General features: G+C 35.7%; 1 protein-coding gene across 2 annotated transcripts in view; it reads right to left on the bottom strand.

Annotated features, from left to right (window-relative positions):
• Positions 1–695: 695 nt before the first annotated feature.
• The window catches only part of GBE1 (1,4-alpha-glucan branching enzyme 1), a 135,256-nt gene continuing 120,918 nt past the window's right edge, over positions 696–15,033 (bottom strand). For both annotated transcript variants that reach the window (XM_050973340.1, XM_050973345.1), the window contains 2 exons: positions 12,054–12,173; positions 696–2,430 (listed from right to left, as the gene is read on the bottom strand). In XM_050973340.1, coding sequence (XP_050829297.1) covers positions 2,374–2,430; positions 12,054–12,173 — 177 coding nt within the window. In that variant the 3' untranslated portion in view covers positions 696–2,373. The remainder of the gene's footprint in view (positions 2,431–12,053; positions 12,174–15,033) is intronic.

The raw sequence follows: 15,033 nt of genomic DNA, 5'->3' as shown, positions 1-15,033 counted from the left end.
TTGCAGAGTGTCACGAGAAGGAAGGTGAAAGCTGAACTTCTTTTCATAATCCATCAATATTCAAGGAGCAGGAGGAAAAAATTGGCTTTCCATGAGTGTTGAAAGGGAAAATTTCCCAGTCTTAAAAGACAGGCAGTAGCATACTCACCATTTAAATGCAGAGGTGGGCTCCAAAAAGCCCTAATTATTATGCTTTCTATGCTTACATGTTCACCTTGCAAATTTTGTCGTTCACTTTTATTAATCTATCATTATGTTAAAGAAAATATGCATAAGTCAAATATTCTACCAATCTCATTAAGAAGGCTTCCGACCAAGACAAGTCCCTGATTTTAGGATGGAGCAAAATCTAATCTTTCAGTGTTAAGACTGCTGTAAAATCATTTTACAATGCAAGGAATGAAACCATATATGCATTTATTTTCTCCTCCTCAGAGTTTATTTTGCATGTGATTTTACAGTTTATACTTCACATCATACATTTATTCCTTCTCTTGAAAAAAGGGTTGACAGAGACGCTTGCCATTACACTTTGAAACCTGAAACTTGTGCCAGTAAAATAAAATTAAAAAAAAATAAAACCCACCCTATAAAACATATTAGATAAATACAGTGTAAATATAACACGTATTAGAAGTTGCTCGTTATTTCACTACAAGGAAAACAATCTGGGGGGAAAAAAAAAAGATAATCAGTTCCAGTTGCTAAAACAGTTCAGTATATTTTATTTAAAGTCATAGCGTAACAGGAATGCTTTTATTAGCCCACAACCAAACAATGATCAAACTGGTGCAGAGGAAAATGAAGCATGATCCTATGGTACTCAACTGCAATATAACGTTCTCTGCCACACAGAACATATCAGACTGGGGATGTTCACAAAGCCCTTTCAGTGTGAACTCTGCAAAAGACTGTTTTCCATCATGCTGCATTATTCCATCCCTTATTTTGCTTAAGAAGTAAGCCAGAAGTAAGCATTCCAAGAACTGTGAATGGATTGTCAGTGTTGGCACCAAGTATTCAGTAGTTTACACAATGGTTCACAAAGGAAACTGGGTAAAATTATAACTTGGAAATGGTCACGGACATCTTCCTCTTTGGCTACTTTAAAAGTTAGAAAATTCAGATTGGTACAAAAGACATTCATTTCAGAACCAATTCAAAGATGTTTTTAAATAAATGGAACAAAATAAAGCATGTCTCGTTAATTTGGTATTAATTTTCCAGAATACTCTGCAATACATTTTCAAATATACAAAATCTTACTCTTTACAAAAAAGTTGTAGCTTCTGAATAAACTCACTTGAATTATCTTAGCAGCACTCCAATAATTAACTATCTTAATTTTAATCAAAAGGAACCACCTTAATTTGATCACTGAATTTTGAGACTGCTTCTTCACAAGAAGCAATGTTTCAAAAGTTATAAAAGTGCAAGAACATCATCATGTTCCAAGCTGAAAGGCAGCTTCTGGAAGTAGTGAAATAAGTATTGCAAGGTCCTGATGTTAGTGAAATATATGCAGCGGGAAGAACTACACTTGAAGTACCTCTTCCAGTGTGGTATTGTTGCATTAAGACCAAAGTATGCTTCTCACTGAACATTTTAGTGATCTAAATAAAACAGTTGTGTCATTTTTGTCCATCTCTAGCCAGTGAGATGCTCAGACTAAGTGATTTGGGTGGGAGCAGATAACCAGCACACACAATAGCATCAGCAGGCCCCCACTCAATCAGCCTGCTCGTTTTGCTGCCTAGCGTTTTTGTGTATTTGTAATTAAATAAAACATGGCAAAGTACAAGACTCTCAGAGGACCTTCTCATCCATTTGGATAAGCATTTCTAATTCCATGTTAGACTTCATTGAAGAAGAGGAGCCTCAAATTAGGTCCCACAAACCATTAAGGCTGCCTTTTAGCCAAAAACCTCTGTTTCATTTAAGCAAACTACTTACTTTTAGTAAGAAGCATTAATACATAATGAATGTTTGAATTCGCTATCAAAATGAGGATTATAAGAAATTACAAACTTTAGAGCAGGAACACTCTTATCATTCCTGATAATATTCTGTAAACAACCATTTAATTGAGAATACCTGCTGCTTTGCAACACCTTAAGTGTAATTTTGTACTACTAGAACTACAAACCCAACCTTTTCCTTTCTGCTTCTTTGTAAAGCTTCCTCAAAAGAAGGTCTAGCAAGTCAAGAGCTCTGCAATTACATGTGATTATTAATCTTACATTTTAAACACCTAATATTACTATACTCAGCCTCAGAAAGCCTCCTTAGAGCAAGTTTTGTTATACTTAGTACTAGTACAGTGTATCAGCACTTCTTTGTGACTTGCTTCTTCTGTGGTGGTTACAGAGAACTTCACTTTGGGATGTCCGTGGTGTGAAGCACAAGAGCAACTCTGCTTGGAATGTACACCTAGGAAAAACATGACAAGAACATCAACAGCTGACAATCCCAGAAACCTTACAGGACACAACTTCTAAAAAACAGCATATGGAAGAAACCCCCATATTTTGAGTGGTAAAAATCTGTCATTTTGGCACTGTTGTGGGATAAATATTTTTTATATATCATATATATCATATTAAAAGAATGGTTATTGACTGCTTAGTCCCTAGCATTGGAATTACACAAGATAAAAATTTTAAAGGCATCCTGATTACAATCTCTTCCCTATTTTTCTTTTAACAGCTTCTTGCATTATATTTTAGGTGACTACCAGGAGAGGGCCTCATATGACTTACAATGACCAATTTCAAAAACCTGAGAACATCCAGGTCAACAGACTGGTAGGTCAGTGATAAATGACAAAGTTTTGCAACTCTCTTTCACTGTGAATTAGAGTTGTCCCAAGGCCTGTGATGTCATTTCATACAGGTAAATACCAGCAATATGACACAGCAGCATATTCTTCACACTCTTGGCACCTACTAGGGAATGTCAGTGGCTGAGCAATAAAACTCCATCTCAAAAGTGGACAGAATCAAAATTAGCCATTTAAATGATTGCACTTTTCTTCCCTTTTTCTCCCCCTGAATACCACAAAAATACCCAAACACATATAATCAAAAAACTCCTCATAGATCACAAAAGAACTCGTGGCAATGTATTTTACATGACATTCCTTCCAAGCTGAGCAGAGTCACAATCAGAAAACAAGAATGATATGTGGTATCTACCAATTACCTTGATACATGGTACTCCATCAATTGTCAGGTCTATGAATGTGTTTTCTGAACAAGTCAATAAAAATGCAATTATAAAAGGTAACACAAGATTGAAGATTATTGGTTTCATTCTGACAATGTCCTCTTTTAGCCTATCCTTCATCCCTGTGGAATGTCTAATATTCTGCAATTTCAACTGTGTTATCTGCTAACGAGAGCCTGATGGCACGAAAGGCTTTCATTGTTTTCAGAACAGAATAAAGCAATAAAGCAAAGAGCTTTAGGAAAAGGAGAAAAAAAGGAAAAGAACAGCTGATCTTCATTGAATCAGACAGAGCAGTGTCCAATGCTTCTTGAAAGGCAGCCAACATAATGATTTCCCCTAAGGTTTCAGTGATAAATAGCTTCTATAAACTGGTGCAGGAGAGGAAATACTTAATGAAGTCAACTACCTCAAAACATACAGATAAAGGAGAGATTCTGAAGTTGTGTACTGAGAAATTCAGCACTCTGGGTCTGGATGATGAAGTGAGAAGGGAGAAGGAACAAACAGAAATAAGTTTTCTAAGAAAGAATTTGTAAAATGTTATTTCAGTTATGGGGAAAAAAATGTTAATGCAGGACACAGCAATTCTCAATTATATTGTGGTCAATAATGTGGCAGATCCTAGGAGGAGTAAGTTAGCCCAATTCCTTTAAAGTCAATTTACATCAGCTGAGAATCCGAGATCATCCAAATCCAACCACTTCATCAACAAGCAGAATTTTAAAACTGGTTTAAGCAGAATTTCAGAACTTGCACAGATGATTGTATTTAAACTAATGACAGATATGTTTTCCATTTGCCATGAAGAGCTGTATCTGCCAGCTTATTACTTTAGTCACTTGTATTTTCCTTACCTAGGGAAATTAAACACACTTTTTAGAGTTTTTTTATCTTGGTGGGCTTCTTGCTTAATCATAGAAAAGCCACATATGGCTCTATCTCCTGATCTTATTTAATTGGTCATGTAACCACCTCTGAGGCTATTTGCTACAAAAAGCAATAATTAAGGCATGAACAATGCAAAAATATCAATTATTGATTAAGCATATGATTAATTACAAATAAGATTATTAATTTTTCATTCCACTGGTGTAAAATTATTTTGAAAGGAAAAATTTGACACAACTATTAGATACTACTCGTTATAAATATATAGCTATTATAGGTATTTAAGTATTATTATTATTCCTTTCCCCCAGCCCAAAAATATTCCAGAATATACTACATTCTATGTGCTCTGGCTTCATTAATTGTTTAAATAGACAGAACTCAGAACATTGTGTGATGGACTGAGGAAGAAAAACGTGACCAGTGAGGTTGGAAAGATTGCTTGTCTTTCCTGAGATAAACTGAAAACTGGAAGATTATCTGCCCAGGATCCCAGCAGGGTTTTCAGCCCAGATTTCTCACCTCCACTCCTCCTTCTGACAGCCTGAACCAAAAAACTTCCTTAGCCTTTTCACTCCAGTATAATTCCTTTTCTTTCAGCACCTCTCACCTGAATCACCACTCTTGTAGCAACATATCCCCCTTAACCTAAATTTATTTTCTCAATATTTTTCCTGAGTCTACTGACTGTTTTAAGCCAGTGTACCTGTGCACTGTTCTTCAAGCATATGCTTCAATTTGACATTAAGTGACACTAATAAAAAAGTCATTAATCCATTGCTGTTAGGATAAGCTGAAATACAAGCATTTCATTGGATGTTTGAGTCCAGACACTTTCAAATGTATAAATGTATGGATAATGCTTAGCTCTGTATGTGTTTGGACTGGACCTTGAACATTGAGTTGATCAATGATACACTCCAATTCAGTGTCATCTACAACTGTGCTCTGTCCCATCATGCTGGTCACTGCTCCAGACTCCAAACAGGATCAGCTCCCTCACAATTCCTAATACTCTCTCCTTGATACCAGTCAAGAGCTGCCCACAGAGCCTCTGATTGCTCAAAAAGCAGTGGCCAAGCCAGTTTTTAACCCACCTAACAATTTTATCTTCCCTGTAGCTCTTCAGTTCCTAGGCAGAAATGCTGCAGGAGACAAGGCTGAATGTGTTACTGAACTGACTGGAGCAACCTTGTGCACACAGCTTGAGTCATTTAATCAAGAAAGCAATCAGGCTGACCATACATGCTCTGACTTTGCTAAATCCAGGCTGGCTTTCTGACTGACTCACCTCATGTAACCCACTTGCTTGGGCACAGATTGCAAGAGAAAGTGGTTCTTGTCTACTGGAGGAATTGCCCTACAGACCCCTCAGCATTCCTTTTCATCCTTGGTTCAGCTGTCAGAAATTTCCCCTGACCACTCTGATTTTTCTTAGATAATAATCACCAGCCTTGCAATCACATCACTGAAATCATCCAAGCCTCTGGGTGTACCCCCTTATATACAGCCTCTTTAACCTACTGCTCTGCTACTTTATTATCAGTAGTGCACTACCACACAAAAAGGGTCTGAAAGCAGAGCTTGCCCTTGGAGTCTGAGGAAAAAAAAAAGGCACTGAATACTCCTGTATTGTCCATATTATCCATCAAAGTTTCGAGTCTTCCCTTTGTAAAGGGACTTGCCTTTTTTTTTTTTTCTCTTATCAGCAGATTTGCAGAATCACCTTCCTCTCGTCTTCATTTTATATATATATATATATATATATAGTATACAGCCTGAGATATATATACACCTATTTATAAATAGACAAGTGTACTAAAAGTACATAGAGGCTTCCTGATTAAAACCATTACAGGAAACCTAGGTATTCTTCAGCAAAAAACATTAGAAGAGATATGGAATTTTTTTTACTTTTCCCATACCCTAGGAAGAGTGTCTCAGAAGTTTATTCTTTCATATACTGCTGCTGAATTACACACTTTCAATTACCAGCTCCAGTTCTACTGATCTCTGCTCATTTAACCTGCTTTTTCTGATCACAATTTTTATCCCATTCATGCCCCCTTCACCATTTCCCAAGGCTCACTTGATGAATATGGACAGAAGTGAAAACCCAAAGAACAGAACACTAAAGAAAATTCATTCATAGCTTACCCACATCTTGACTGTCATCAATCAAATCATCCTCAGAGCCTCTCTTCTGTTTCAAGCTCTCTGCTCACCCTGACACCCTTTCCAGCCACTTCCTCCCCTCCTGGCTCACCCATGTTGGGAAGAGCCTCAGGAGACCCAAACTCCTTGCTGAAAGCAGGGTGAGCTCTGAGGTCAGAGAAGGTCACTCAGGATCTCAGTGAATTGTCCTTCTGCCCTCTATGCCAATCCTTGAGCTCTCTAAGGTTCACACCACCTCCACTATTTTAGGAAGCCAAGAAGACCCCTGAAAACACACACAGGAAGGTTCATGAGGCCTTTTCTGACAGAAGAGTGTAACATGGGGATTGGAAAGCATCCAATCTGTCTGAGACAGGATGACTCAGCTGCAAAGACAGTTTTTGACAAAGTTAACTTTCAAAAGCTTACTCAGAAAATATCACTGAAAGACTTTTTATTCTCAGTTTGGCAGGAATGGAGTAACTGCTGTTACTTCACCAGCAGATGTGCTAGCAGAGAGGATGGTGGGGAATCTTGTTCATAAGGCAAATACAAAATGGGATTTTGTTGGCACTTTTGACCTTTTTATACTGCATGTCCATATGAGGCAGCTACACTGTCTGAAACTAGGCAAGTCCCACACAGATCAAGGTTTCTGGCACTAAAACAGTATCTCTAGTGAAGAGAGAGAAAAAAAATTAATAATCAACCTCTTTTCCACCAACTATCCATCAAGATCACAGTCTATTCATGCTGGCTATCTCACAAACAGGACAAAAACAACTGGTACTACTACTGGCCAGGATTGTAAGATGTTTTCAGCCAAATTCTTACTCCTTATACTTTATTTTTTTTTCTGTGAATATCTGGAAAAGTTCTAGGGAAAAAAAGATATTTAAAGAATAAGAATACAGGAATACCACATGTAGGAAACACCTGTGAAGAGCAGCAGCTATAGGAAAAATATCACTTTACATATTTCAGGAGAGGACTAAAAGACACAGAAATCTCCAAATGTATCTAAAAACCCACAAGCAAGAGGTTCTACAATTGACAACTGTGGCTTTCAGATCTGTCAGACTAATTCAGTAACAGGTGCAAGCACAACCAAAATTGGCTGGAACTGCAATGAACTACTCTTCCTCTGACTTTCAGGATTGGAAAACACCAAGACCTAAAAATAATTTCAAGGTCATTTTGCAACAGATGGGAGAATTACTAGAACTCAGAGCTAGATCAGGCACTGCAGAAAAATACTCAGTAGCACATATTGCAGCTGGTAGATGCAGAAGGCAATGTCACAAGAGCGTGTGCCAACATTGTCCCAAACTTTTAATTAAAATGAGGACTTTAGACAATCTCCTGTCCCAGTATCACCACTAATTTTCACACACAGACACCATTCTGAGAATATAATTAACCATCACAGAATAAAATAGATGATAGCTCTTCCTTTCAGACTATAATTTATTATACAAAACCTCACACATTTTGGTTTTCATTTTGGTAGATTTTGCACATGACAAAGTAGGTGTGCTTAAAATAATGTGAAGTTCTGCCTTCCAATTTGTTTTTCAATTTACAGCTATACAGCATGAATATGCAGAAAATAATTTCTTAGATTGTCTTGCTTTTTTTATGCATAATAAATCCATAAACTGCACAGGGTGTGTCTCAAAATTTCTTCTTTATTATCTTCTGCACACTGTTTTCAGGTTGAGGAAAAGTACTTTAAGACAGCAAAAACCCCTGAAAAACAAGTACTCTGAAGACAAAGATAGGATGAAACAAAATTAATAACAGAGTAACTTCACATTACATTTGTTGGTGGTTTTAAGAAGTCAAACAATCAATGAAGATGAACAAATGAATTTAGAAGTCTGAAGCATCAAGATTTAAAAATCAAAAAGACCTTTGTGACATTAAATTCTGATTGATTCACCTAGTTTGAACTGTTAAGTTTCTAACTACAAATATTCTTTCATGTAATCTGTATATCTGCATGTCAGGGGAGAAAACAGTTAAAGATTACATCAGTCCCTTAAAATTCAACACATAAATCCTTATAATGAATGTTATTTGAATGAGCATTTTCAAAGCTAAGGTTACTAAATGCCTTTAGATCATTTCTATCTATGGGAGTATTTTAATTTGTCCACAGACTTAAGAAGCAGGAAGTTGCACTTTGACACTGAATAATATATATTAAGGTCAAGGTTAAAAACTCAAGCCTGTAATAAGGATATTCTTAAAATAAACTATATAATTTCACCGTAATTTAATGTGAAAATATTTTATCACTGAATGCCAAAAATAGACAGAAAAGGCAGCTCTGAGGACATGGGGAAAGGAATACTCTGACATCTATTTATTTTTTTAACTAATTGGAATGAACTACAGAAAAAGTAAATCTATAAAAGTCGAAATATGTTAAGCAATTATATTTCACAACAAATCATATACTACTTTTCTAATGACACAACATCCTCTGCAATATTCTACTTTGCCTCTTTATTACTCAGATACTGTTGGGGCATGAAGTAGGAAAGTATAACCCCTCCATTTTCATATAAATCCAAACTTTTGTCATGGTACAAAAAATTTACTAAGACACTTATTGATAGCTAGTTCTTTCCTACAGCAAAATTGAATTGAGTTGGATATCTTAGAAAAGACCAACAAGATATTTTGAGTGTTGCACTATTAAAAAATTACACTTTTTCTTCCCCCTGCCCCAAGTCTAAGTTTCATATCCAACCACAAAAGCCAAGTTAGGTACCAGCAAATGAATTAATCCAAAAAGGGGCACTAAGATCTGACAGGGGTTGAAAAGTGTGTGCAGCACTTAATTTACATCTTGCAAAGAGATGAGACATAAGTAAGACTAAAGGTTTATCAAAAAAGCACACATAAACATACCTCCAAAAAGACTAGTATGAGAATACCAGAGTAGAGGTGTAAATAGAAATGAAGCTAAAGGGGTAAAAAGAATCTCTTCTTACAGTGACAAAATTGTTCACAGATTGTTATTACAAAGTTTGATTGCATGGAATGTTATGTACATTTCATATATTTGTTAACAATTCATTAAGGAAAATGCAGTGAAATGGAAAAAATAGTACAGTTATTTAAATAAGTCATAATACAAAGGGCATTTCTGTGCATTTTCCATGGAGTTTTCAAGGTGTGTCTGACGATTTTGAATTCTGGCCCTCTAAGAGCTTTACTAAACAAGCCTGAAAATTGTACAGTGAAATGCTCAACAGTGCTTGCAAAGCTTTGTCTTCTTCCAGGATTCTTTTCTCCAGGAATTTCATATCTCCCTTCTTCTCATTTTGATATGCCACCTTGAATATTTCTTTTATTAGGTGATATTTTAGAACGAATCATGTCACATTTAATCTTCTATTTTTGTAACACATTTGTGTGCTATTAAAGCCTGACTTGAGAAGCAGAATTATTGCATGTGATTTCATTTTGTCAACCCTCTGGGCATGTTTTACTGACAATGTTTACCCACACAACTTAAGGAAGGTGCACCTCTTATTAAAAAATTACTTCTTCAAAGTTTTTAGTGGAGGAGAAACTAAAATTTTTGAAACAAGAAACTCAAGTCTCATGCATTATGAATTATTATTAAACAGGAATAATTATTAAACAACAGGAAAAGAACTTTCATGAGTTTGAGGTAGCAGCATATATTATTTGAAAAGAAATCTGGTTGGAAAAACTTCTGAGTTGGATTTTAGAAACTGGAATTAAAACTAAAGAAACTCCTAAGCAGGACAAATTACCCAATAACCTGGATATAAACTGCTATTTGAAATAAAACATCTTTGTTTTACTGCAAAATAGCAGCTGGAGGTATTTACTGTAACTTTTCTTAATTCTTACATGAAGACCTATTTGCTGAATTTAGGTTTTCCAGATGTTTTTCCTCGATCACTTTTACATGGTGTCCTTTCACTGGTACTTTACCTTTATTTGGTGCAAGGGGCATCCTCTGGGGGGTTGGCTGGAGCTGCTCTGTGAATTGGGTGGCAGAAGGACACAGAGAAAGGGTTTAACCTGGGTTTCTCTCTGACCTAGAGGTGCCATTGCCATGCCACAGCTTATGGTACAAAAGTGCATTTGCTGCTGAGTTTGCCACATGCCTCATCTTCCACATACTCCTAGCAAACCACAGCTTCACATTCTGCCACGTTTGTTTCTGCCTTGGAAGGCTTGCACTCACCATCTAATGGACTACACGTGAAATACACATTCCACATCACAGTTAATTGGCTTGCAAAAGATAAGTTAGTGATAGATAATTAAGATGCTCTCCAATCACCCAGGCAATGTATTTGAATTGGGCACACGAAGCAAGAACTCCGGAAGCAATAATTTGCAACATAACCTTCAGGAATGAAACCTCAGACCTTTCATTTCAAATTAGCACAAATACTTACCCACACTATGAAGGCACTATTACATGCAGATGCATTAAAAAAAAAAAACCCAAAAAACCAAACCCAAACCCCATTCCTAAGATCCTTTACACCAAGCACAATGAAAGCACAAACATTCTTTCATGTAATGAAAATATTTTAAATCATGCAAATAAAAAAATGACAATACTTTGGATACAATGAAAGAAAGAGAATAATTCTCAGCAGTTTAGATCTCATGAGAAAAGTTCAGATGTGACACTAGAAATCCATATTCTGTTCAACCATGGAAGGGGAGTGGCCCACAAAAATCAGGGCAGGTGCTCCAGTGCAGGCTCTTAAGGTTACAAATGTAACTTATTTGCAGGTATTTAAGTGTACCAATATACCTGTGTATAGAGAAACATACCCTTCACCCACTTAAATGTTTTGGGCATAAAAATCTACTCAGCAATATAAGTGATGTCAGATTTTTTTTTCAGTGAACTCTTAATTCCCAGCCTTTCTGAATCTTATTTTCTTGTGCTTATGAGCATATACACAGATGTGAATGCATACAGAAAGAATGGGAAATATGCGTACATATACAATTATACATACATAAAGAATGGGGAAAATTTGAAATTTGAAAATTGCTAATTGTGATGATTCTGATTTCAAAAACAATTAAGAAAGGTAGAATTTTATTAGTAACCACCTCAGCTATCAGAAATTGCATGTAAGGTTATGTCTCCCAGTTCATCTCAGGTGATTTGTGGGAAACTCTTTATCCATTATTCAAACCACTGTAGGACTGGAAATCCTTGAAATTCTTGATGTGAACAGAGAAATCCATTTTGCAAAGTTTTTCTACAAACTGAGGAGGAAAAATCTACGATTGGCTCTAATTCTTGTTTGTAGAGTTAAGCATGTGATTTTAAACAGAAAAGGAAGATTCACTTTCTGCAGAGCTTTAAAAAAAGCAAACATGAAGATGCAGTCTCTTGACTAAATAAAGTAAAAATAAAGCAAATTATAATATTAAGGATAGCAGCTCAAAAGCGTATTAGTAGGTGTTCATTCATGTTGGCAGGGAACACTGTGTGCCAGACACTACAAAAGTGCATGGAAATATAAAAGCAAGGTTGAAAGAGAAAAATTAGTTAATATTATTGGTTATAATCAAATCATAATGTTATCTATACTGTATTTAGACAAAAGGTCATTTCAGAAAATAAATTTAAAATAACCTCTTGCCCCAAATACTAGAAGAGATTCCATATTTGTCTAAAGAATTGCAAAACTTACACAGATGAAAGTAAAATTAAAACAAACAAACAAACCCCCAAACTTACCATAATAGAATTTACTTACCATAATTGAATTAGGTCGATAATTGTGGGGATATTCCTGAGAGAAGTACTCTGTACTGTGGTCCAGCCTTTGATGCCCTCCATATTCTCCAGCATCAGAATCAAGAAGGATTTTATACTTAAAGGCAACTGTTAAGGAACTATGCCAATTACCCCTCAAACAGAAAATAAATCTAAGCAAAAAATCTAGAAGAATTAGCAGTGGAACTTATGAAGTAATGGAAGCTTGCTGACATATTCAACATAAAGCAAAAATTATAACAAAATCTAAAAGAGTGGAAAAACATGCAGAACATATAGAATTCATATTAAGTTTTGTCCTGAAAACTTTATTTAGCACAGTGACTCCTCTTATAGCATGTACCTCCCAGTATCTTCTGCAATCTGCCATGAATGATACGTTTATACATTACAGCAGACATGCAGAGCACTCCAGGTGATGAACTGGACTAGAAATGTACCACTAAACAAAACAATACCTTTGAATTGCATTTAAGAAGTAATATAATTGTGACCATCAAAATCAATTGCTATTTAGCAATATTTTACAGTCTGTCAGAATCTAATCAAGTGTCAATCAGAAAAGCATGTCGTTTTACAGAAGAAAACCTCACAACTCCTCTGAGAGCCTTCTGGAAAAGAGCTGGAATTATTATAGCACAGAGGAACAAAAGAAAGAATATATTGTAAGAGAAGGCTTTTTAACAGACAAAAATTCTGACTGCAGTTGCTAAAATGAGGTGAATTATTTAACAAAGTGTAGCAATGAGTTGGAATACCTCTAGATACTTAAAAGGATTCAAACATAGCAAAAAATAAAAGATAAAAAAAGTTGAAACAATAAGGTCAGACAGCATAAAGAAATAAATGGGGAAATAAAGAGCTAACCGATATTCAAAGTCAATTTCTTCTTATTTGTGACAACTGCAAATAAAATATTTAAATTTTTTTATTATTTCACTACCTTTTGTTTTCTTGATTAGACATAAATAAAGAATCTTTTTCCTTCCTGTAGTTACAATAGAAAGTGATTTCTACTCCTCACCACCCAAAAGAGAGAGGGAAATAACAATGCTCTATAATCCACAACCTGCTTTCTCTGTTCTTAGACATAGAAGAATCTTACTTTCCTACAACTTGTATTTAATGGGATTAGGGATGAGTGAAGCAACACTCTTTCAAAGAAGTCAGTGGTTCTTAAACTGTTCTCAGGCTTCTGTGTTTGCTCAGCCTTTTGAAAACAGGCCTGCTCAAAAGCTGAAGGATTGTGGTATAAAAAGAATTGTTTTCAAGTCTCTTCACACAACTCTATTGGATGAGGTGGGAAATTCCCCAACCACCTGCCTTACTGACTGAAATCTCTGGTGACAAGGAAGGCTGAAGCATGACATCACACAGAAGTAACCACAAATTTACTGTGAGACATTTCAGTCTAGAAGATTTCAATGAAGAAAAGAAAATGCACATAAGGAAAACAGGAAAACTGTCCATTAGCTCCCAAATCACAAATGGTAACACCAATCCCTTCCCCACATTCCCAAAATCCTTCCCATTCTGTTTGCAGCAAAATGAGAGAATGGTCCAAGAGCTAGTTGTTGAGTTCTACAGGGCAGGTGCCCAAAGATCACAACATTCTACAGCAAAATCTTTCTGTTTATTATCTTCCCTTAAAAAAAAAAAAAAAAAAAAAAAAAAAAGTTTGGAAAATTATGCTTTGCCAGTTTTAGTCCTCAAAGGTTTTCATGTGCACACCACATTTGCTGTCATGTACAACATGCAAAGCCACAAACTACAAGATGCAGTCACTCTCTCCAGTGTCCTTTCAGCAGCAGCAATGTCTGCTATTATTCCACTACATATTTTATTAACATGGCAGGAGAATGCCTCCATCAAGCATTTCATACCTTGCTTTGGTGATCTGCCCAGGTGATACATTAAATTAATAAGTTATCAATGTTGTTGAAAGGCCTGACATGTTTAATGATTCCCTCAAAACTGTTTATAGCAAATGCCATTGTTATGGCTATGCTGTTTTAAAAACAATTCATAAAATTATGTCTGTATTGCCAGCAAGTACTGCTGAAGTTAATATCACCATGTCTTCACACATATATAGCACATTTGGTGTAAATACTGTTAACCAGATCCTGAATAATGGGGTCACAAAAAAAAAAAAAATTAAGATCCTCACAGATCAGGTATTTGTCTGGGAAAAATACCTAGTTTGGTAAATAAGTGCGTTTACCTTCCAACTGAAAGCCTCACAAAAAAGTCAGTTTTCACATTTCAGAATTTTACAAGCATCTAGTTTTCTGAAGATTACTTTCACAAAAACATTAAACAACAGATGTGGATTTTAATTAAGTACATAATAGAAGCATTTTTTTATGCAGTGGGGTCTGTTTTGTTTCTGTGACAGTGTTGGAACTACTTGCCCATATTGTCAATGGAAGAAAGAAAAAGCCTGATTCCTGTTGTTTGGTGCTCCAGCTAAATTTCCCACCCACTACAAGGGAGGAGAGCAGCAAAAGAAATTTGCTGAACCCTTGTATAGACAGAGCTGAAAATGGAAAAAAACTGACACATTATCTACCACATTAATTACTAAATCATTATGCTTTTATAATGTTTTGAAATACATATTTTAACACATTTTTAAAATTTAATCTTCTTTAAATTTAATCATATTTAGGGACACATTTGCAAAGTAAATGCAAATCATAAAATAGGAAAATTTGTACTTTGTTCCAACACTTACTGCTGATGAAAGAAACCAAGTAGTGCTTGTGGGGGTGATAGGGTCTTAAGAGGTTAGGCCATTTTGCTTTTCATAATTCTTGAATTTCACTGAAAAAACTGGCATAATTTCAGGATGAAGGGTACCACTTTTGCTCCTCTCCACACACTGCTAATTTTGAAATCTAAGGATTCAGCCTATGAGTGACAAAAAGCATATGGTGAGTATTTGGCTAAATTTTGTA

The sequence above is a fragment of the Serinus canaria genome, chromosome 1, assembly GCF_022539315.1.
Source record: "Serinus canaria isolate serCan28SL12 chromosome 1, serCan2020, whole genome shotgun sequence".
Taxonomy (NCBI): domain Eukaryota; kingdom Metazoa; phylum Chordata; class Aves; order Passeriformes; family Fringillidae; genus Serinus; species Serinus canaria.
This window is presented reverse-complemented; position numbering and strand designations above follow the sequence as displayed.